A 22,500-nucleotide genomic window follows, 5' to 3' on the forward strand; every position below is an offset into this window, starting at 1 on the left:
CTTCTCGTTTTCTTGCTCAATTTGTTTAAGTTCTTCAGGCATTAACAAAGAAAGCCTGACGTACTTAATGACATTTTGTGCAACTTCAGCCAATGACCTCCCAAGAACAACCTTACAAAAATTAATACAATGCCTTCCATTACAACTGTACAAGAAGGTCCAAGAAGTGATTAGCACACTCGATTTCCATTCTAATGCTCCATTTTTTTTCCAAACTAGCAATTTTGAATTTGACTCCTTTGTGCTTTGTATATTATAGCCAATTAGCTGCCTCATTCTAGTTGGGATTCTTGAGTTAACACTTCTGAACTCACAAGCTGCATGCTTTAAATAAATTGCCATGTATAAATATAATTCTTTACTTCACTTTTATTAAAGGAATAAAATACTGTATCCATTCCACAATGACACTTTGCCCTAAGTGCAGAGTGCAGACATATCAAAAAAGCAAAAAACAATTGAACAAGATAAATGTGTATAGAGAAACCTAAACTATGTCTAAAATCCCTTTTTTCTTCCTCTACAATTTTTGTTTCATTAAAACACAATTTTGCACACAGAAGGCATCACGCAATTTACAAATTGACTTGAAAAGATAAAGGAACTAGTTAAACATGTAGTTTTAATCTCCAATTTTTAGCCTTTTGGCTTTGATAACAAGCCAGCCATTAGCCATCAAAAATGGATAAATTATTGGGTGGCAAAGGCACTAATTATCACATACATTGTCTGTACAATTTCAAATTTTCAAAGCAACTGACCAGAGATTATCAGGGTATATTGGATACAAATTTTCAGAGATAGCTCATTATGCAATACACTTACAATGTATTCAGTACTTTATTCTCAGCTGACTTATTACAAAACAATAACCTTATGCTAATGAGGCAAAAAATTATGTAAACAAATATTCCCCTATATAGGAAAAACAGTAGTATCTAACATTCTTAACATCTTCCTTACCGAATTAACAGTGGCCCATTCTCTCACAGCTGCCAAAATTTCCAACTCATCCATCATTAACTTGTCACTTTGTAGAAGCAATGCCAAAGCCTCCTCAGACAATTCATGGAATCCTTTTGTTCTGAAAACACTTTCTGTGTTTTCTTCTATGAAATCCAAACAGCACTCCTTCAACTCATCTTGACCATATGTGACTGCAATCTAGAGTGCAAAACAAAGACTTGCTTTGTGCTGTTCAATGGCAAAAAGAGAGCTGAAACTTAACTCTAACAAGAACATCTTAAGGATTTCTCAAGGTCTTCAAGAGATCCTTCAGTCAAAATCCTTACCAAGAAGGTTTGTGTACTATCAAGAATCTTTCCATACTCCTAGCTTACACAAGATTTCTGCAAACCTCCTTTTAAATGTCTTTTCCTACTACCTAAAGCAATACGTAACCTAATTAGCCAAGAAAGAGAATTATCATAACAGGACAAATTCTCTCACTGCGTGAAAATGACCTTTATTATTAGTTGGTAAAAACAGAGAGAACTAATTCCGCTAACTTTTTTTGCTAATTGATCAATGATGGTATTAAACTTGAAAAGGAAACCCTACACTGACAAAATTGAACAATGGTATGAAACTTGTGTTAAGGCAATCCCTAAAATAACTGAGAAATTTGATGAATGTCCACAATGGTAATCGTGATACTACTGATGCACTTAATGCAAAGAGAATACAAAATTAATACTGTTGGTGCTAATGTCCCTTGACCCTTAATGGTCTTTGGTAGTAGTTTTGGCAAATGAGTATAATTCATTCCAAGGTCATTATAAATCTTGATCTTCAAGGATCTTTGGCGTATCTGAAGACCTTGTAATAATCTTCTTTCAACCAGGTATGGTGCATCAAGCCATAGGGTCATTGGTATTTGATTGCACCTGACATCATAACGGCCAAGTTGGTGGAAAGAACAATTAGCAAAAAAGTCTTCTTGGAATTTGACTCTATTATTATGCAAAACTTGAGCTACATTTTTCTATTGTTTTAAAGGTAAAGTCACTTTATTTAGGTGTCGGCAGGGTTCTCCCTAGTTTTCAGCGCAACAGGTATGGCACCTTTTCAAACCGGTAAACCAACTGGTTAATGTTGGACGTTCTGCAAAGGATAAGCAACTTCTGAGCATTTGCAGGCGGTAATAAGTGCTCTTACAAGCGGTAAATTTTACCGGTTACCGCTTGATAAGGAGAACCCTGGTCGGTAGTTCCTACAGTTACGAAACTGGTATCAATGGCACCAACATGGCTGTCTTATCACGTAACTGCAATCAAAGAATAGTCTAAATGACTTAACTCTCAAACAGTCATCTGTCATCGCATGTTGATAAGACTCCTGGATTCACAGCATTTGCTTTTTGAAAAATGACTATGCCACTAGCCCTCTATAGTGGGAATTATAATTTTTAATAGAAAGGCACCCCAGACTTCATCAAAAATTAATAGTAACATATAACACTGAAACAGTCACAAACCTGCATAGCTTCTGATGCTGTCTCCACAGAAAGAGTTTCACCTATGTACTGCTCACAAATCTGCCATTCAAACAAATGAATGAAGGGGGTAGTTTCTAAAGAAACTGTGGTGCTGCGTTGGTGGGGAAGAAGTATACAAAAATTTGGTTTTATCAAGGGAGTTGATAATGTAAATTGACCACTGTAGAGAGATTCTAAAAGCTGAGGTTTCGAACGTTAGCCCTTCGTCAGAGCGAATCCTTTGATCCTTTGCTTGGATCCTTCGCTTTGACAAAGGGCTAACGCTCAAAATGTCAGCTTTTAGAATCTCTGTATGGTGGTCAATTTACATTATCAACCTTGTTGATAAACCCAAATTTTTGCCATTCAAACAGAATGAAGAAGTTCAGCTATGAAAGAGGACACTTCACGGCTCAAATTCAAATTAAATCTACCCTTTGCAGTTGTTCTAAATTGTACTCCATGGCACAACCCATGACATCCATGACCTGAAAACCAAATATTAAAAAAATAATAAAATTATCACGATGCTGTTAAAGGTGGCTCAAACTTTTGAGCCTTGGTGAAATCCTGATGAGATAACCTGCTACATGTACTTTGAATGAGATGAAAAATGCAATGACTCACGTTTTTGCTGTTCAGTGTACAAGTATTAGTGTAAAGAAATTCCAAAAGAGACATGAAAACTTCTGGAGTGATATCTGCCAGAACAAGTGGTACGTCCTGTTGGTCAGGTTTTTGTCTAGTATTGTCCTTTTGGTCTGACAACATTGCTTTGAAGACCTCACACCTAGGAAATATACACAATCAAACACTACAATAATTATGTGATGATGACAACATGAAACCAAGAAACAACATTTTGTGAATTTTAACAATTTACGACAGGTATGCTTTATTATTGTCAGTGTATTAAAAGATCCTTTAATTCACACACTGGGTTTTCTATTAGCTTTTCATTGAATAAAGTCTTAGGTACATGTAGCTACAAATTATTACCCTTCAATCCATCCTGATGTACCACAGCTCAAAGCTCTTTGTACATGATCTTCCAGATTCTTAAAACTAACATTATTAACAGTCACTTCCCACACCAACCAAATGTTCTAAGTTATTAAGAAACCATCAGAAACAAAATGGTCAATTTACCTTGCCATCAGAATTGCTTTGTTAGCACGCACTACTTTCCTGTTAGCCCCTACAATGAACTTGATGTCGCTGTGGTTAAAAATACATTACAGTGGAAAAGGCAAGTCAGGTTACACACTTATCAGCAGAGACACAATGCTGACGTTGTCATCGTTATGACGTTGACATGTGACACTTACTCACTTTAAACATTGAAATGGCTTCTTCTACATTTCACCAATTTCCTGACTTTCAAAGGAAAACTTCACAAAATGTAGAAAAATCCCCCTTTTGTTTTAAAATTATGATACTTTTGTAGACACGTTTATGAGACAATGTATAAAATAAAATTATAACTCCCAGTTTTTCCTAGTACTTTCTCCCGCCCACTAACAATTGAATTTAGAAATTAATATAAACGTTATTGACCGGCCAAGGTCGGATAACCATTTTTGAAATCGGCGCATATACAATACAATACTTTATTTAACGAGGGTAACACATTAGACCTAATTACTGTAGAAATGCACTGCCATACTAGTAATTGAAAGCTAACTATTCGGCGTTCGGTGTTCTGCAAAATATACCCCTGCCCCTTTTGCAACTTTCCTCGGATTAGTGTACCTATAGCTTCAATCCCAAAAAACGAGAAGTAGCAAGGGAAGAGAATAAAGGAAATATAGTTGCTACGCGCGTTGCTAAGTGTGTACGATTTATATTAACAAATGGACAATGTTCTTAGAAAAACAAACCTAAATTCTTTCTTGTCGATGATTCCTCTCATGTCATCAGCGAAAGCCCACGGGCATCCAGGAAGACTGCGCTCTTGCGCCATTGTGAATTCCTCCGCGAAGAGCAGACAGAGCTTAACAGAGAATTTGAGAGTCTTCTAAATTTTTTGCAAGGCGTTCCAAAAATTGTCACAGGCAGGCTGGTAATGAGGGTGTCATGTAAGCAACAACGGAAATTTCAGCGCGATACCAGAGACAACTTATCTTTTGCGACGATTTGTGTGTAAATTAAATGATTGTGGGCCTTGAAAATGGACAAAATTAAGCTGTTGTTGTCATAAGCCTCTTGTTCTCCGCATTATTGCAGGGAAACACGCCTTCGGGACCTTTTTTTCCACAACGATTGATTGCCATGCAAGTAATACACGTACAACAGATAAGCTGAACAGATACAATTTACGATGTGTCGATACATTGGCCAATCACAATGGACGAAAAGTTTTAATTGACCTATCAGAGTTCAAGGTCAATTACCTGCAGCTGGTTCTTAGCGCGGGAAATGCATCAGAGAGACGCAACAGAAATTTTTACACAACTGGAAGAAGGCGAATTGTATACAAACTACTTTATTCAATGACGCGTGTCTCACGTTTTGAACGGACAAGTAAAAGAACTGCGTGACGTATGTACATATTCCAGGTATGAAAAAATATTAGAAAACTTTAATTAAGGTCAAAACAGAGCTATAATAACCGTAAACTTGACTGCGAGTCGGAAAACCGTTTTTTCCTGGATATAACTACATTTGAAAACTGCTCCTTTGAAATTCATAGTCTCGTATGTTGTGAGAAAGTTTACTCCACTTCGGAGAAAATGCTGCAAGAAAGCGAGGCTGTAATTCGGGAAAAAAATCATCCCCAATTTAAAAAGTTCAGTGCAAGCAGTCCTATTCTTAATCATCAAAATCAGTAAATTGCTCCCACGATATATATTTTTTGTTCTTATGAACATATGAAAGCGTGCAGGTCTTCTTCTAGCAACTTGTCTTCATCCCTTGATCTGGACAAACATTAGCTTCGCATCCGTTTGCTTGAGATTTTTAATCTTATAGGAATTTCCTGAAAGTGAAGCAATTTTTTATGACGTTAATACGTTTAACTGCATGCTGCAACAATTACAACCGTGAAAACAAAAGCCACAATAAAGTTCACAGACGATTGCAGTGACAAAGAAATAGCAAGACGGGGATTGTGAAATTGGGAAATTTCACAAAAAAAGGACAAGAAAATTGAAACAATTATAAATACATAATCAAAACATCCAACTGCACGTGTTGCATGCGCATACAAGTGCGTGCGTTAATTAGCCAATCGAATTGTGTCATTGCACGTGCATTCACTAAGGCCAGAAGCTCATGACCTTGAAGCATTCAGAGCTGGGGTTTTTTGAGTTTAGAATTTTCCTTATTTGGTGAGTTTGGTGGAATTGCAAGTTTCATGCTTCAACGTCATAGACCTTTTTGCAGATACGGCGGCCATTTTGATTTCTATTGTTTCGAAAGACATTATGGGATGCTCAGGGCGCAAATTAAAATGTATTTGCCCCCTGGGCATCCCATAATAGCTATTTGAAACAATAGAAATCAAAATGGCCGCCGTATCTGCAAAAAGGTGTATGTGCTTCTGCTAAGGCCCCTTCCGGAATCCACTCTACTTTTTTTAGGAAAAATTTATTCGACCCAGCACGCAAGCAGTTTATTTAATCTTTTTCACCTAACCAGACGAGAATGCCTGAAAACAATGTATTAGCAACCCTCTTTTTCAACGTACATTGAAACCAAACTTATGCTTTTGCCAAAAGATTAAAAAATTTTGCAATGTACGTCATCGTTGTGAAAGACTCCGTGGGCGTTTTCCATTTACAAAAAAATTCCGGAAATTTCGGTGGAAAACGTGTTCCATTTACTCAGGTCCGTTCGCCGCCCAGTGATTGCGATTTTACGCGCCAAAATTTAAGAATGTGGCCGTGAATAGCCTGGAAGTGGTAAGACCTTTCAAAAGTTGTAAATGGAACACACATTTCCATCGGAAAGTTTCCAACGGGAAAACAGGACTACCTTTTCAGAAGTTCCGTTTATTCCGGAAAATTTCCAAACGTTTCATGTTTCATTTACATCCCAACCGGAATTTTCGGACTTTCTTGGTAAATGGAAAACGCCCCGTATTCACCCATCCACAAGTTCAGAAGCCGATTAACATGAATCCGCGATTAAATTGGGGGGGGGGACGACTCACATATGAGAGCCATGCTGGAGGAAGGCAGAGTTTAAATCAAAATAGAAGATCTTTTTCTTTTAATCAGAAAATTAACTGTTGAGTGTTTAGGTTTCCAGTAATCCAAGAATTAGCTTAATTGGGCTTTAAACTACTGGGCCCAAAAGTGTTCCCGAAAATCTTTACTTTTGAAATCGTTTTTCAAATTTTGTCTTTTTTTAGTTGATAAGGCCCAGTCGCGAAACAATGTTGCGTTGCAAGTTGAGATGGTTTGTTGCGCGTATTACCACCTTCTTGCGCAACAAATTTTCATGTTGCAAAAAGTGAAAGCGACGTCTACTTTTTGCAACAAAATAATTTGTTGCGCATGAAGGTGGAAATACGCGCAACAAACCATCTCAACTTGCAATGCAACAATAGGGCCGTTCATACGAGAGAAAATAAGCCGCGGTTTACTCTGGCCGCAGCGTACATAACACGCGAAACGAACTATTTATACGAGTATAAACTCCCAAGCCAGGATAAGCCGCGGCTTGAGGAAGCCGTCAACGTAGATTTTGTACAATTTATACGGGGTGTTCGCGTCTAATGTAAGCCGCGGCTTATTTTCTCTCGTATAAACGGCCCTATTGTTGCGAGAAGAGTTGCACGAAAAATGTTGCCCGTAGGCGTATTACTGGGCCTATAGACGGAAACACATCCAAAACCATGCCTTTTTTATTCGAAAACGCACAAGTAGTGTGAAAGTGGTATCTTCAACATTTGCTTCAACATCGGTCGATTATATTGAACAGCGATGTTGAAGCAGTTTGTCCTCCTCTTTCAACGTTGAGTATGCGCGTGCGCACTAATCGGTCTCTCAATGACGTATCCATATCCGTATCCATAGTAACAACCACGGCTGCAGCCTGGGAATGATGTTGAATCAAATGTTGAATGTTATGTTAAAACCGTTTTGCCCACCTCATCAGTCAACATCGTTCAACAAAATCGAACAGATGTTGAAGCAAATGTTAAAGCCGTTTGTTCCGGCCTTAACATAAAAATAACAACCAAGCAAATTTACCTTGGGGTACGAAGAATGTGGAGCCAGTGCTCAGCACAACTGAAGACTGGTGAATTGTTACGACGATTTTGCCTTTTATCACGTAAAAAACCTTGAGGTGGGACAGAAAAGAAATCAGTCAATTTACGAAACATTCAAATTGTATAATATTTTATCTTCGTTCTCCTTTAGCCCTATCCTGTGTGCCAGAGGAATTTTTTTCAAGGTCGGAGAGAACGCTCAGAGAACCAGTTTTCGATTTGTCCAACCAGAAACTCTCTGGAACGTAGTGTCCAATCAGCGAACTAGGACAAATTCTGTCCCAATTTGATGACGTGGAAATAAGGTTCTGTGGTCGTGCGAACAGAGGCATTTTTTCCCACCCTTGATTTGGAATCACTGATCGTTCTCTCCGTCCTTGAAGAAAAAATCCTCTGGCACCCAGAGTACTTTAGCCCTCGCCTACTCTATTTTAAAGTAGTACAATGATAAAAAATCAACTCTTTTGTTATTATTATTTTTTTTATTTCAAAACTATCATTTTAACTAAACACTAAGTGAGCCAAGTTTTAAGCCTCAAAAATACACTTGTTAATTTTAACTGGAAATTTCCTATTTAATGGTCCGCCATTACTAACTTTAAAATCTAGAGAGCTGGATCGAGGAGAAAATGACGTCAAAGTCTTACTAGTTTAACAATGCAATGCGTTTATACGCGACTGAATTAATGTGCAGCACGTGAGTTTCGGGCTTTCAGATTTTTAAACTCGTGTTTTGCATACATAGTAAACTGCGTTTACACGCTGAAATTTTACGCCATTAAGTGAATGACGTCACTTCTCCCTAGATCCAACTCTCTGAGGTCCAGTCGGTCAGTTTTGAAAGTGAGTCATGGCGGACCGTGAAATCCAAAACTTACACTCCACGTAAACAGCCTTTGAATAACAATCAAACCTCAAAATTTTGCCAGGCGGGGATTTTTTGATCACAGTACCACTTTAAACACTTTAAAATATCTCCACCTTCCTTCTCCAAGCTGATCTTCTTACAACATTTTCAGTTAAAGTTTGACAATTTTTGTTGTCGACGCTTAAGACAACTACCGATTCTTTTTACAAAAAAATGTACGCCCAACAATATTTTACACATTTTTTAGTACGGTAGAAACCTCTCTCGCTCACCATGGTGTCATTACGAACGAACTGTCTTCCTTTTTCAGCTCCAGGTCTCAAGATCACTTGTCCACCACCAAACAGAGGCTGCGATATGAACTTGTGCACTAAGAGCGGGTCATCGTCTGTTGCGAGTTTTCCCGCGGGATTCGTAAAATTCAGCATCCCAGGAGTGTGAAAGAGATCTGAGAGAACAAAGTTTGTGTGAGTATTGTGATGTCGAAACAATGAATGGAACAAGATTCCTTTAAACTCGAAGGTATTCAGTTATCCGTGTTCTTACTGCAAATCAGGTATTAGTGACTCTTGAGCCAACTTAATCTCTTCTGAGAATTTTGCACAGTGTATGGCGCGTGATCACGCTTATCAAGTCTTGCGCGGCGAATTTCGTTTCTGAATTCCGCTATTGATGTCCCGGTATAGAAATGTACGTTAACACATAACAGGGGTGCTATATATTTCTCTAAAGTTAGTTTACTCACCCATTTCAACTTCTTCGTTTGCTTCGGGATTGAAAACGGTTCCCTTTGGATTGGTAATCTCTTCAAAACCCTCCAACTCCTGCTGTTGAGAAAGAAGAGTTCGTGCATATTGATCATAAGGAAAATCAAAACCTCAGTTGTCTAATTTTGAATTAACAAGTTACCATGAAGGTGCTTTTTACTCTCGGAGAATGCGCTGGGGGTGCGTTACTGGATCAAAGATTGGCACGAGTTCAGGAATAGATCATGCTGCGATACGTACAAGCGGAATTCGTTCAAGCGAACTGCCTTTATCGAATTAAATTGGTTAATCACTTATTCTGGAGCAAGATGTAGGGGCAGATAAGCAACATTCAAAATGGTCCCTATTCACTACTTGCACAAATCCCATAATACACCTCTTTTACCCCCCCCCCCCGCCCCCCCCAAAAAAAAAAAAACTCTGCATAGGCGTTGTTTTCGACTTCTCTTGGGACATTTTCATGTCCCAGGAGAAATTGCAAACAACGGTTATGCAAAAGTTTTGGGGAGAAATAGAGGTGTATTATGGGATTGTGCAAGTGGGTGAATATTGTGCACTGGTAGAGGAATAAACTCTGGATCAAGCCCTTGAAGTAAGCCTTTCATGACATTTGTTTACTAGCCATACAACTAGCTCATTCTGGTAAAATATGGTCGCAAAAACGTACGGCCACCCACACACACAGATCTGCAGCATGAAGCAAACCCCGTAGAGTATTGAAAGCTGCAATGACCAGGGTAGTTGAATGACAGTCTGACGCAGTTACTCTTGCTAATTAAAATAATAATCATTTCCTTAATGCCTCTATAGCTTATAAAGCCGAGCGCAAGTGCTCTACTAGCTAACTGGATAAACAGCAATTGCAACGCAACGTAAATTTGTTCAAATGACTGAAACGTTTGGGTTTTTATGGGAACGGAAAAGCGGAGTACCCGGAGATAACCTCTGAAACTTCTCGGAGCAGAGAAGAGTACCAATTTACCTAACCACCTGCGTCAAAGCCGCTTCTCACCAGTGACGTTTTATACTAGTGGGACAAGAGATAAAAAGTATCGCAAAGATTCTTACGTTTAGAAGAAAACAATGTAATGGCAGATACTACTGCTGTGACTTAATCTAGTTGAGACAAACATTGTCTCACTCCAGATTTTTTCTGATAAACGGAGGAAATGCGATCCGTTCAAGCGGGTACGAGTAAGGCAGGTTATGCTGGACTGGCTCAAAGAGAACAATTGCGAGTTTAGACCAAAAGCTATTTTGACTGCGAAAAAGGAATTACGAATTACTTACGTTATCCACCTCTTCTACTGAAGAATCCACTTCGTCTGCTGAAAATTGAGATACATGCCATCAAAAATTAACCAGTGTAGCCGAAAGTTCCGCAGTTCCGCATATTCGCCTAAACGGTAAACTTGAACATTGATCATGATAGAAGCATCTACGATCACATTGTTTCTAGCTTCACTGCTGTCCCACTGACCGCCGAAGCTCAACTACTCCATTGAGTAAAACACAATCTGTTTTCAGTCGAAAATATTTCGAATTACAAATATTGCATCACACTTCATTCTCGTCACCAGAGCCTCGGATCGACCCGAGGCTCTGGGGAAACTCTATGTAGGAGAACATGCGCCGTAGGTACTTATAGCCAAATATGGGCTATTTGAACCTTACTGCTCGCTTCTCCTGCTCACATGAATGCACCAATTAGAGAGGCTTTTGATTGTTTTTCACGAAAACCAATGAGAAAACACCTTCTTTCAGGGTACCCCAGAGTTCTTCTCTCACTCAGTCAAGAGAAGAGCTCTGGGGTCGAGACAGATCACCCTAAAGAAACTTGAAACCAAAGACAGCATGAGCTACGCCTACTCGCATCTTGTGTACCTTTCTGCCAGCAAAGTAACTCAAGCCATGGAAATAATCCTAAAAAAATTAGTCCATTGCAAGCAAACTACATACGTACTGCCATGTCGGAACAATGGATCATCAGTAATTTCAAAACTGCTCGAAATGACCGACTTGCTTTTTAAAATGCAATCATCAATCGTTCAACTTACTATCTTTTTCTTTCCTGGTGAAAGGTCTCTTAGCTTTGGATTTCTTTCTGACCTTGGGTGTAGGAGTTGGGTTTCTAATCACACCTTTTATGCAAAACCCGCCTGAAAAATTACAGTAAGAACAAATCACACATCAATCACGGACTGACTGTCTGAACAACAGACTGACAAACTGACTGAGTGTCTGCTTAATTAACTAGCTCATTCACCAAACGACTGAGTAAATGTTTATTGAGTGAATTACTGAACAAACGACTTTTAAGGCCGGTTTCCACGGTACGATTTGTCGGCCCGACGGCGTCGGAGCACAAATCTTGCGTGTATTTTTACAGCCGATGAACGACCGATTCATGAAAATGAAAATCGGTCCGATTAAAAAAAAAAATGCTGCAGTGCAAAAGACTTTTTTTAAGTCAGGCCGACACTCTGAGAGATACCGCCATGTCAATCAAAGGGTATGTGAGTGGGTAATGCGCACGAATACTAAAAAAATGAAAGCGTTCAAAATGGTGGATACTAAAACAGCAGCGGGAAGACCTTTTAAGGGAAAATTACACGTTTCACAAAACTTATAAGGTATGAGTTATCGGCACGACAAAACCTGCCGACAAATCGTACCGTGGAAACCGGCCTTTTCTTTAACGGACTAAATAACAACAGAAGTCCCTGACACAAATCATCGATCTGCGACGGAATGCGGCCTATCAGTTTATGGGATTAATGCTAGTTTTTTTTTTTGCGGCAGCAAAAAAAACATGGCGGCATTGCCTTCCTTGCGCTATCGGTGATTTTGCATTTGGCACGGGCCAGGAGGAGCAAGGATGGCACAGTCGGTTAGTGCGCAGCCTTAGTGCAAGAGGCCCTGAGTTCGATTCCCGGGTCTCGCATCCTTGTTTCGACTTCTTTCCTTTCCGTGTAACTAAGTAGCTTTAAATACCCGTAAAACGGAGCACTGATGGAGAGGGGGGAGTTTGTCAGTTGAATTACTGTTACGAGTTATCGACGTTAAATATGGTTACTTTACTTTACGGGGAATTCCTCGTTCGTGGCTACCTGGCTGCAGGTCCTTACACCCAATATATATGATGGGTAGTAATTGGGCGGGAACTGTCAGTATTCTCAATTTTAATCATTGATAAGGCCAAATGAGAGAGATTGCGGACACTTCTGAGACTTAGACAGCCACTGATACACCAACTGATTGACTCACACTCTGACTGATCGATCACTCACCGGATTTCCGTCGTTCATAGTCTATCCTTTCGTTCTTCCAGTATTGTAAGGGCGGAACGATGGTTCTTTTGCTTCTCCTTTGCCCTTTCTCATTTGATGGACCTAAAGCAAACCCCAGATGTCAAACACATGCCCCAAATGGAAAGAAATCTTTAGAGCTATAAATGTATAAGTTAGGTAACCCGTCAAGCTAGAACAATTGGAGTTGTCAGTTTCAACAACACGTACACCTTTATTTGAACAGTAAAATTTGTGTAAACTAACTACAATTGAAGTTGCCCAAAAGGAAAAGGAAAGGAACTTTATTTAAGTGTCTAATCGTTGATATCAAGTTGCCCGTACAGCAGCATAGAGTAACTAAGTAAACACTTGAACGCAACGCAAGGTTCCTGTCAACCTTAAAAGTGTTATGAACCAAAAAATCAATTCTTCTTTTTCTTTGGATTTCAAGACTTGGTTAACTTAACACTAAGTGACCCAAGTTTTAAGCCTTTATTTAAAAAAAAGACACCCGTTTATTTTAAGTGGAATTTTCCTATTTAAAAGTCCGCCATTACTAACTTTAAATTCTTGAGAGAGCTAGATCGAGAAGAAAATGATATAAAGGCTCGCTTGTTTAAGAATCCAATTTGTTCACAATGTACACGGCTGAACTAATTTGCAGCATGCGAGTTTCGGGCTTTCAGACTTTTAAAGTCGTGTTTTGAATATATAATAAGCAGCATTTTAGCTCTTGAGTAAATGACGTCACTTTTCCCGAGTTCCAACCCTCTGAGGTCCAATCGTCGGTTTTCAACGTAAGGAATGGCGGACCGTGAAATCCAAAACTTACACGCAAAAGTTAACAAGCTCAAAACTCTAACAATCGGGGGTTATGCAAAAACGCTTTCAAAATCTGAAGAAAAATAGGAAATGATTTTCTGATCGAGTATCAAGTATTTATGAGTCAGTGAGTTCGTGCAGTTACCCTTACCCATAAAATGAAAGCTAAAATTTCAGAGAGTGCCTAGGCCTAATCACTGAAACGAGAGTTTAGGCTTAATCAATAAATTATTGCTATATTGACGGTGAGTCTCGTTGACTCATGACTCATAAATCATGGGACCTCTTTCTGATCATAGTACCACTTTTAATCCAGCAATTGCAGCAGCTTAAAAATTAAATACCTTCCGCTAGTTTGTCGCCATTAGTAAGTGTAACTTCCTCTTCCGGATCAATATCTGACTCCCCCGCACTGGAAATACCACTAGCAGACCCAGACCCAGACGATCTCCCCGGGGTACTAGTTCCCGGGGTGAAAGATTTATCTGTGGAGAAGTAACTGTTGTCTCTGGAAAGCAGTAACGAGCCAGCAAGGGAGGAGGGCGTAGGTACATCCAACGGCGAATTATCAGCAGGCGAAGAGTGTACAAAGGGCGCTGTCGCGAAGCTCACTGTCGATAGACGTTTTCTGTTCGGTTGTTTAGGTGGTTGAAGGCCCTCGTCATCTGCGTCGCTACCACCCGAGTGTGATTTATCTGAGTTCATCTGCCGTTTCCTAGATGCTGAAATGGAAATTTACAGTGAAGCAGTCTTCAGATTGAGTGTCGTGATCAAAATCAATGCAGATGTAACTACTTCGGCAAGTCACAATAGGCGCAAACAATCACATGAACCGACTACAGCACAAAGCAAACACTGAAGTTGGCGCCTAATGAGTGAAAATGTGAGCGAGCGAATCATGACTGATTTGCATTTACCTCTGATTCGCTGAGAAAGTATCGCGAGATTTTGAAAGCAATCAATAAAGGAAATAAGAGTTAACTTGAATAGAGTGTAAGGTGAAGTGCTAGATTTCTATCCCATATGAACCATGTGAGCGTTAGCCCTACTGATGGAAATGGGCCCACGCAAGGACAGAGAAAAACTCTGACCAGGGTGGGAATTGAACCCACGACCTTCGGGTTAGATCGACTGAGCTACAAGGTCAGACGGGAGCAGGCCGTGGGATCTGAAGATGTTAAAGTCACGGCAATGAACATGTACAAGTACAAGGAAAGGTTACGTTTATACAAACGTTGGCCGTGTAGCACTTATATTTTAAACAGAGTTAACTGAATAGAGTGTAAGGTGAAGTGCTAGATTTCTATACCATATGAACCATGTGAGCGTTAGCCCTACTGATGGAAATGGCCTCGGGTTAGATCTGCTCCCGTCTGACCTTGTAGCTCAGTCGGTAGAGCGGCGGAGATCTAACCCGAAGGTCGTGGGTTCAATTCCCACCCTGGTCAGAGTTTTTCTCTGTCCTTGCGTGGGCCCATTTCCATCAGTAGGGCTAACGCTCACATGGTTCATATGGTATAGAAATCTAGCACTTCACCTTACACTCTATTCAGTTAACTCTGTTTAAAATATAAGTGCTACACGGCCAACGTTTGTATAAACGTAACCTTTCCTTGTACTTGTACATGTTCATTGCCGTGACTTTAACATCTTCAGATCCCACGGCCTGCTCCCGTTTGTATAAACGTAACCTTTCCTTGTACTTGTACATGTTCATTGCCGTGACTTTAACATCTTCAGATCCCACGGCCTGCTCCCGTCTGACCTTTTAGCTCAGTCGGTAGAGCGGCGGAGATCTAACCCGAAGGTCGTGGGTTCAATTCCCACCCTGGTCAGAGTTTTTCTCTGTCCTTGCGTGGGCCCATTTCCATCAGTAGGGCTAACGCTCACATGGTTTATATGGGATAGAAATCTAGCACTTCACCTTACACTCTATTCAATAAAGGAAATAGCCCGAGAAAAAGGCTCAAGGACTCATGTACCTGTTTTTCGACGCCCAGTGCTGCCTCCAGATTTAAGAATCGACTTAATGACGCCGCCAGATGGACCACTCGGTACGGACAAAGGTTTTGTCGTCAAGTTCTCTTGTCGGATTTCTTCAACCGTTCTGTCTTCCACGGCACTGACTTCTCGCACAGAACTGCTTGTTTTATTTCCATCGTCAATTTTATCTGCATCATTGGTTTGTGACTCAAACACGGAATTATCAGAAATTTGGCTTCTTTCTGCCACGGGCCTTTTTCTTACAGCATTTTTGCTTCCGGTCGACACAGCTCTACCAGTTATTCTAGATGAAACCATTTCTTCCTTAGACGAGTCACCAGCAGTGTTTGATTGTTTTTGCTCTTCTTCATATCTTGGTTTTTTGGCGTCTATTCTAACTTCCGACTCAGTCGCACCGTCTTGGCTTTTCAAAGAAGTCTTCGTCTTTCTTGACTTGGTCGTTCTTCTTGTATACGGTGGTAATATTCTTGATTTTTTTCGTCGTTTAGTTCCATTCTTTTTTCTTGATTCCGAACCAGATGACGCATTCGTACTTGATACATTAGAAATGTTACTGACTGATTCTTGAACAGTTTTATCGGACAATGTTTGCTCTTGGTGTTGTTCGTCAATTGTATCAAGCGGAACATTATCCGCCTCTTCCGCAGCTATTTCCTCAGTGGTTACTTCTTTTTCATCTGTTTTCTCTTTCCTTGCTTCAAATGAAGCCTCCCGATCCTGCCTTTCTAACTGATCGGTTCTTTTAAACCCCGAAGTATTAGTACCTGTTTTCTTACATAAATGTTCCTTTTTTGACTCTCCCAATTCAACATCGTGAAGTTCGCCTTCTTTAGCTTCCTCAGCCTCTGTTAAAACAACTAACCGATGATCATGACCTCCATCTTTTCCACTTACAGCCTTAGTTTTGTTTATTTGGACATCTGTCTTTTTCTTCTGCGATCTTGTTTTTGCGTCACTCGGTTCTACTTCCTTCACCCCACCATTGAAGACACCTTCAGTTTCTTTACTTAAGCCATTTTCTTTTAGTTTAGCATTTGCTTCTTTCTTCCTTTGCGCCCGTGTTTTTCTTCCACTAAGTTCTGCATCAACTTTACCTTCTAAGTTTTCTTCGTTTTCATGTTTTCTTCGCTTTTCCGTCTTCTTCGCCTCTTCTGTTTCTTTACTCGCACGATCTTCTGATCTCTTCTCCTCAGCATGAACTTCATCTTCATTGTAACCATCACTACCTTCACTTTCTTGCTTGTCTTCGGATTCCTGCTTTTTCTCTTGGACCGTTTCCTTCTTTTGTCCTTTTTCTTGAGTCTTTCTTGAGTGTTTCTTGAGTGTTTCTTTTTCTTGAGTCTTCGATGTGCCATCATCATCATCATCACCAATTTCAAGTTCCAAATTCTCTTTAATCCCTTGAGTACCACTTTTTCTTCCTTCCTCTTCCTGTTGTCTTCTATTTGGCAGATTCTTTACTTTTTTAGTTCTCTTTTCCCCTTGACAACTTTCAACGTTGCCTTTCTTTTCACCTTCAACGAGTACTTCCTCACCTGACTCCGGCACAACGTCCTCCTTTCTGTCATTTTTCTTCGCTTTTCGTGTTGACTTCTTTAGTTGTTGCTTTGCACCAGCGACGCTTTTTGGTCTTTCTGCTGCATCTGAGTCTGCTTTCCGGAATCCTCTTGTAGACTTCCGTCTTGTGTTTTCCATTTTCCCCTTTGTGGTCTTGTCTTCCTCTCCAACCACATCGACATCACCTTCTTCTTCATCACTCAAATTCCGCACATCTTCTTTTAGCTGTGGCCCCTCGTTATTCCTCTCTACAAGCTTTCTCTGTCTTCCCCTTATCAAACTCTCCCCTTGCAATCTTCTTTTCGAGGAGTTTGCATAGCTTTGTCCCTGACTTTTACCTTCATTCCTCTTCTCTTTTCCGGCTGCAGAATATGGGCCATTTTCTTTGTCCTTCTTTCCCTTCTGCTTAATACCAATGGGCAAACTTTTTCTTGTTCTCACTGGAATCTTGGATTTGTTTTGTTTAGGTACTGAAGAACGTTTTGCGTCTGTTTGACTATCAGAGGAAGATCCGTACTCTGGTGACATTGTCTTGTGTTTTGTCCCTTTGAGAACAACAGTTTCATCAATTTCAAAACTCTCATTTTCGGCAAAGACAGGGAATTTGTCAGTGGGTGCCTTCCCTTCATTCCGTGTTGCATTCCCAATAGTGAGGAATGTGTTGTCATCCTCGATTCCCTCAACGTCAATGACTTCATCATCATCATCACCAGACACAGTACTTCGACTCTTCTTTGTTAAATTATGCTTTGCTGCCTTTGATGTGGCTTGCAGAGTTGTGGGCGACAGTGCTTCAGTAGTTTCTCGGCAGTCTGCCCCAACATCGTTGTCAACATCAACCACATCAATGTCGGAATCCCTTTGACCATCCTTATTTTTAATCGGGTTTCTGTGGATGAAAGAAATTACACTGATTAAATTCCCGTCTTTGCATCCAACGAAGTCGTGCATACATGTAGCCAACGTGGGAAAACTACCTCAGGACTCAATTGGTAAGAAAGGGCATTTGGCATAACATGTGACTAGGCCATGTTTTTCCACCAGTATGTAGTTAACATACTGCAGCTAAAAGCTATTATATTTGCTCGGACTTAATCCAGAATTACCACTTACCCTGCTTTGAGAAAGTAGGACCTGTTGCCAAAACAAGTTATTGTTACATACATGCATTGAAAACTTTGACAAGAAACAATAAGGAAATGCAAAAAAAACTTTAAGACAAATCATTGTGGGATCACTCATCATCAGTGACTCCCATCACTTTGCTGTTGACACTTAAAAGTATTCAAAGTGCCATTCACCGCATGAATTGCGTCAAAGGAGAAGACACACTCATGTCCAGAAATGCACATACTAATTAATGGCTTTCATTATCCCATTACAGCATTGTTTTTGCCACATAATAATTATATTCAAAAGGGGTTAAGGGTCAGCAGTATATTTAGGTAAGAGTAAATGCAGCAGTTTTTCTGTACAACTTACTTCAGAAGCAGATGATGGTTACAGCTGAAAAAGGTTCATTCTCATCACCAGAGCCTCGCATCTACCCACGGCTCTGGGAAACTCTATGTAGGAGAACATGTGCCGTATTTAAACCTTGTGGCGACTGCTCACTCCCCGTGCTAATATGAATGCACCAATTAGAGACGCTTTTGATTGTTCTTCACAAAAACCAATGAGAAGACACTTTGTTTCAGGGCACCACAGAGCTCTTCTGTCCCCAGTCAAGAGAAGAGCTCTGAGGTCGAGATTAGAAATGGTTGAGTTGGGAAGAGCAAGGGGACAAGATCATGACCCTTGTCAAAATGTGAGGGAATCTATTATTATATGTACATGTATTTCTGGCCGCAAATAATGGACTAACTTTGACTGTGTAGGCTTGCTGTGTTCAACAACTACAAGTGGAGTTTTTCCGTGTGCAAATGACAACCTAAGACAATAAGAATATTATTGATAATCAATGAATTTACTATTACATTGTAATTGAAGTAGAGTGCAATATGACAGATTACATGTATGCTGATCAAGGAGGTTGTTGCAGCTGTATCTAAGCAGACCAAGCTCTTGTTTTGCATTCTTAGCTGTTTTAAAACTCTCCAACAATAACCATCTACTTGGTTTGTGGTGTCATTTTCCAATTTCTAATATTGGACAATTGAGATACATGTAATTACCAGTGGACAAATGACACTCTCTAAGTAAACAGACAGAATCCAAACCAAAGAAAAAGCAGAAATGTTTTCAATTCATAAGAAATTCAATGGTCCCTGATTTTTAACCATTGTCCCGTGGTGGGTAACAATAAAACTGCAAGTGCCTTGGTTAGTGATCAATGTACCTAAAACAGCACCCTTTCTTTAACAGCAAAACTGGTCACAGTATTATACCTGAATTGACGACACCAAGGCAAGTGCTCCCAGAATGGAAAGAGGTATGGACTTCAACAGGGATGTTATCTACTATTCTTGAAGGGTATGTCAGTTCCAAGTGTTGGTCAAGAAGACCTTTTAATCCACCACCATCACAGCACCCCTCCCCCCAAAACCAGGGTAACTCATATGTATCTAACAACCAAGGAAACCAGGGGGAAGAATTGGGACAGTGGTGAGAGAACTTACTGTCCATTCCTGCAGTTCTTTACATTTTCCTCACGACCTGGAACATGAAACTAACCTCTTCTTGGTTCCTATAAATTGTGGAGTTGGGTCACATGACGCTGGGTTTTTTATAAGAGTTCCAGTCTCATTTGGAGACACAATGGTTGCTCCAGGGGTTTCTGGGACTGTTGATTCATCTACAGCATCACTTGTAGTTTGTGGAAAGTCCTCTTCCTTCTCCATCTGCACTATTGGTTTGTTAGTTTGGCTGCTTTCAGGAGAAGATCCCTTTGACTTCGCAGAAACTACAAAATGTTAAAAAAAATGATTAAATTGACAAAAGTTGTAAGATGGAGATATGAAGGCAAGTAGTTTTTGTTGTCATTTTTTTCTTGGTTTTATCAGTCCCACAACACATGAAAATGTTGTAACACGAACCTGAGTCAGGAAAATAGTCATCCACAATCTCAAATCCATGTGAATCTTTCCTTGGATTGATGTTAAATGGCATTCCAGTTCTCCTTTTAACATAAAAAAACATATACTGTAATAATAATAATAATAATAATAATAATAATAATAATAATATTAATAATGATAATAATAATATCATCATCATTATCATTATAATAAGATAAGCATGCAGGTGGTTTTCCAGCTACAGCAAGGGTAGGAATAAACAGCGACATACATGTATAAGTAGAGCTTTCACTTTAAGAAGTCAAATTTTTTATGTAATGTTCTTATTAATGACTGTACATGTGCAATAATGAAAACCACAGTTCAACATTAAAATTTGTTGATCAACTTATGTTGTAGTTCTTGCAAATTAATGTTGATCTGCATGTGTATCATGTGGGCCATTTAACAAGTTGAACGTTGTTGCACAAAGCAACACAAGTCAAACTTGTGTTTCTTGAGTACAATATCTAAATTCTACACACCAAGACATCTGTACTTTGGGTGATGGCAAAATGCCTTTTTTTGCTTTCAGGCATTCTACACACACTGTACATTTATCAAAATGTTAAAGGTTAAAATGTATGTACCTTCCAACAAAAACATCTTGCTCTGCGATTTGTTCATTTGGGACAATATTTTCCTCCTCTGGGTCTAAAAAAACAAGAAAATTCAAGATGACATGGACTGAATTTGTCAAATCAATTTACCCCACAGTGCCATTAATGTCACCTGAATCAGGAAAATAGTCATCGATGTTTTCAAAGCCATTGGAGTCTTTTCTGGCTTTAATGTTCAGAGGAATTCCAGTGCGCCTACAAGATAAGGCATGACAATAAAGAAAGTGGATTAATACATTTACACATTACATAATGTACATTACAATAATATTTTAAGACATTTAATTCCAAAAGACATGACTTTTTTATGCACGCTGAAGTTGCTTATCTAACTGCAATGATCATAATTTATAACTTTCATTTCACTTCCTGTATCTGAAACCCAGGATTTCCCTTTCTTGTACTCGTTCTAGTAAGGACTGGAAACATGCAATGTGTAAAACATTAGAAAATGTTGCATGAGATTTCAATGGATTTTATCTACTGTTATCTGCCTGATAAATGCGTTGGAGGGGCAAGAATGGGCTTGAAATTGAATCGATGAGGATTAATTTTAGCACAACATGAAGTTGAGCTAGCCATAATTATTATGGAGCTTAGCTTGCAACAGTTTTTAGATGCAGTCGGCAACTGGAAGTGAACATTTGGCATGCCAGGAAAGTAAATCTCCAATGGAGAAAAGATGCTTAGCATTATAAAATGTGGTTGAGTGAAGACAAGTTAAAAGGGAAAACAGCTCACTTCTGGTTGCCATCTGCATCTCGAAAACATTGCATGCTATGCTCCCTTTTGCAGAATAAAGCACCACTAAATTGCTCAAGCACAGTGTGCAGAATTATTTTGAAAATCAGCATTGCACGTAAACACAACCTGCAGATTAGGTCTTTACCTTCCAATGCATGGATCTTGGAATGGATCATTTGGAAGATACATGCAAAAATCATTCATGTGTACTTTTGCGTTTTTTCTGGAAGTCTGGAATTGAAGTGAAAAAAATTATGCGAAAGTTAATTAACCTGCTTTCCATCTACGATAACATAGCCACAAAGGTGGCCACAAACCGAGTGAAAACACACTGAAATAGAATACATTGTATTGCTAGCTTGCAATGGTCTCCGATCTTCACTTGTTGTCAATGCACAGCTGAATATGTAAGCATTGAATTGCAGCCTGATTTCTATTGCAACCCATGGAGACCCTTTCCACTTACACCGTAAAGTGAGAGAAGTATTTTTCTTTGTACATGTTGTGATTGCTCATGACCTGCAATTCAGCGATCGTTCGCAATCTTCCGCGATCAAATCCTCGATTGGAACTATCGCCATTACAAGATTCAAGACACAAGTCCATTTGAAGTAATAGTAGAACGCAAAAATGGTGATGTGTAAGGAAGTAGGTTACACTTTGTAACAAACCTTGACAGCGGCCATCTTGTGCTATGATATATATACTCCAACAACACTCGATCATCAACAGATTATTTGAAACAACAAGTGAAGTGCTCATAAAATACTGACTGGAATTACCCCTGGTAAAAAAGAGAGCGATCGGTTGTCCAGAATTAAAGTTACAGACTATATTTTTGAGTAAAATCAAAAATTTCAGTCAATTGTTTTGATCGATTTCTTTAAGTTTCGCGCCCGAGTCGGTTGGATGAAATTCCCATGGACATTCCCATGATACTTTACTGCCATGTCGCTGACATGCTCGCAGGCACAGAGTAACCAAAGGTGCGGTGTGTGATGTGCCATTCATGAGTTAGTCAGAAAATTAAAGGGGCTAGGTCACGCAATTTTAGGCAATTTCAGCACTGATCGAAGGT

At 39.6% G+C, this 22,500-nt stretch overlaps 3 protein-coding genes across 7 annotated transcripts in view; 1 reads left to right on the forward strand and 2 right to left on the reverse strand.

Moving 5' to 3' along the window:
* The window catches only part of LOC138022816 (BTB/POZ domain-containing protein 19-like), a 6,762-nt gene extending 2,238 nt beyond the window's left edge, over positions 1-4,524 (reverse strand). Inside the window, exons 1-7 of one of the 3 annotated variants that reach the window (XM_068869778.1) lie at positions 4,357-4,518; positions 3,626-3,694; positions 3,104-3,266; positions 2,911-2,964; positions 2,477-2,536; positions 964-1,164; positions 1-111 (exon numbers count right to left, since the gene is read on the reverse strand). The exon at positions 1-111 is cut by the window's left edge and continues 15 nt beyond it. In XM_068869778.1, the coding sequence (XP_068725879.1) occupies positions 1-111; positions 964-1,164; positions 2,477-2,536; positions 2,911-2,964; positions 3,104-3,266; positions 3,626-3,694; positions 4,357-4,439 (741 nt within the window). In that variant the 5' untranslated portion in view covers positions 4,440-4,518. Of the gene's footprint in view, positions 112-963; positions 1,165-2,476; positions 2,537-2,910; positions 2,965-3,103; positions 3,267-3,625; positions 3,695-4,356 lie in introns of all 3 variants that reach the window. The other 2 variants (XM_068869780.1, XM_068869779.1) reach the window with 2 other exon arrangements.
* A 423-nt stretch (positions 4,525-4,947) lies between these two features.
* LOC138022814 (centromere protein C-like) lies at positions 4,948-22,329 on the reverse strand. Of its 3 annotated transcripts, none has more exons than XM_068869774.1 (16): positions 22,094-22,329; positions 21,568-21,653; positions 20,791-20,873; positions 20,649-20,712; positions 20,038-20,120; positions 19,676-19,904; positions 18,867-18,932; positions 15,424-17,891; positions 13,786-14,163; positions 12,620-12,721; positions 11,387-11,488; positions 10,620-10,657; positions 9,308-9,386; positions 8,835-9,010; positions 7,675-7,765; positions 4,948-5,453 (listed from the first exon to the last, which is right to left on the reverse strand). In XM_068869774.1, exons 1-16 carry the CDS (start codon positions 22,106-22,108, stop codon positions 5,383-5,385), a joined length of 4,131 nt encoding a protein of 1,376 aa, XP_068725875.1. In that variant the 5' UTR covers positions 22,109-22,329; the 3' UTR covers positions 4,948-5,382. The 3 variants fall into 3 exon arrangements, with proteins under 3 accessions (XP_068725875.1, XP_068725874.1, XP_068725876.1); XM_068869773.1 differs by having other exon boundaries at positions 9,308-9,389; XM_068869775.1 differs by having other exon boundaries at positions 9,308-9,389; positions 20,038-20,117; positions 22,094-22,316.
* Positions 8,891-22,500, forward strand: part of LOC138022815 (cytochrome P450 4B1-like) — a 42,350-nt gene continuing 28,740 nt past the window's right edge. The window contains exons 1-2 of the mRNA XM_068869776.1: positions 8,891-9,029; positions 19,367-19,433. The gene's annotated coding sequence lies outside the window, so the exon portion shown is untranslated. The remainder of the gene's footprint in view (positions 9,030-19,366; positions 19,434-22,500) is intronic.

The sequence above is a fragment of the Montipora capricornis genome, chromosome 11, assembly GCF_036669925.1.
Source record: "Montipora capricornis isolate CH-2021 chromosome 11, ASM3666992v2, whole genome shotgun sequence".
Taxonomy (NCBI): Eukaryota; Metazoa; Cnidaria; class Anthozoa; order Scleractinia; family Acroporidae; genus Montipora; species Montipora capricornis.

Coding starts and splice junctions, on each gene's coding strand:
- LOC138022814 (XM_068869773.1), bottom strand. Junction 19,905..20,037: donor TGACTATTTTCCTGACTCAG/GTTCGTGTTACA, acceptor AACATTTTGTAG/TTTCTGCGAAGTCAAAGGGA. Junction 9,390..10,619: donor CAGTAGAAGAGGTGGATAAC/GTAAGTAATTCG, acceptor CTTTCTCAACAG/CAGGAGTTGGAGGGTTTTGA.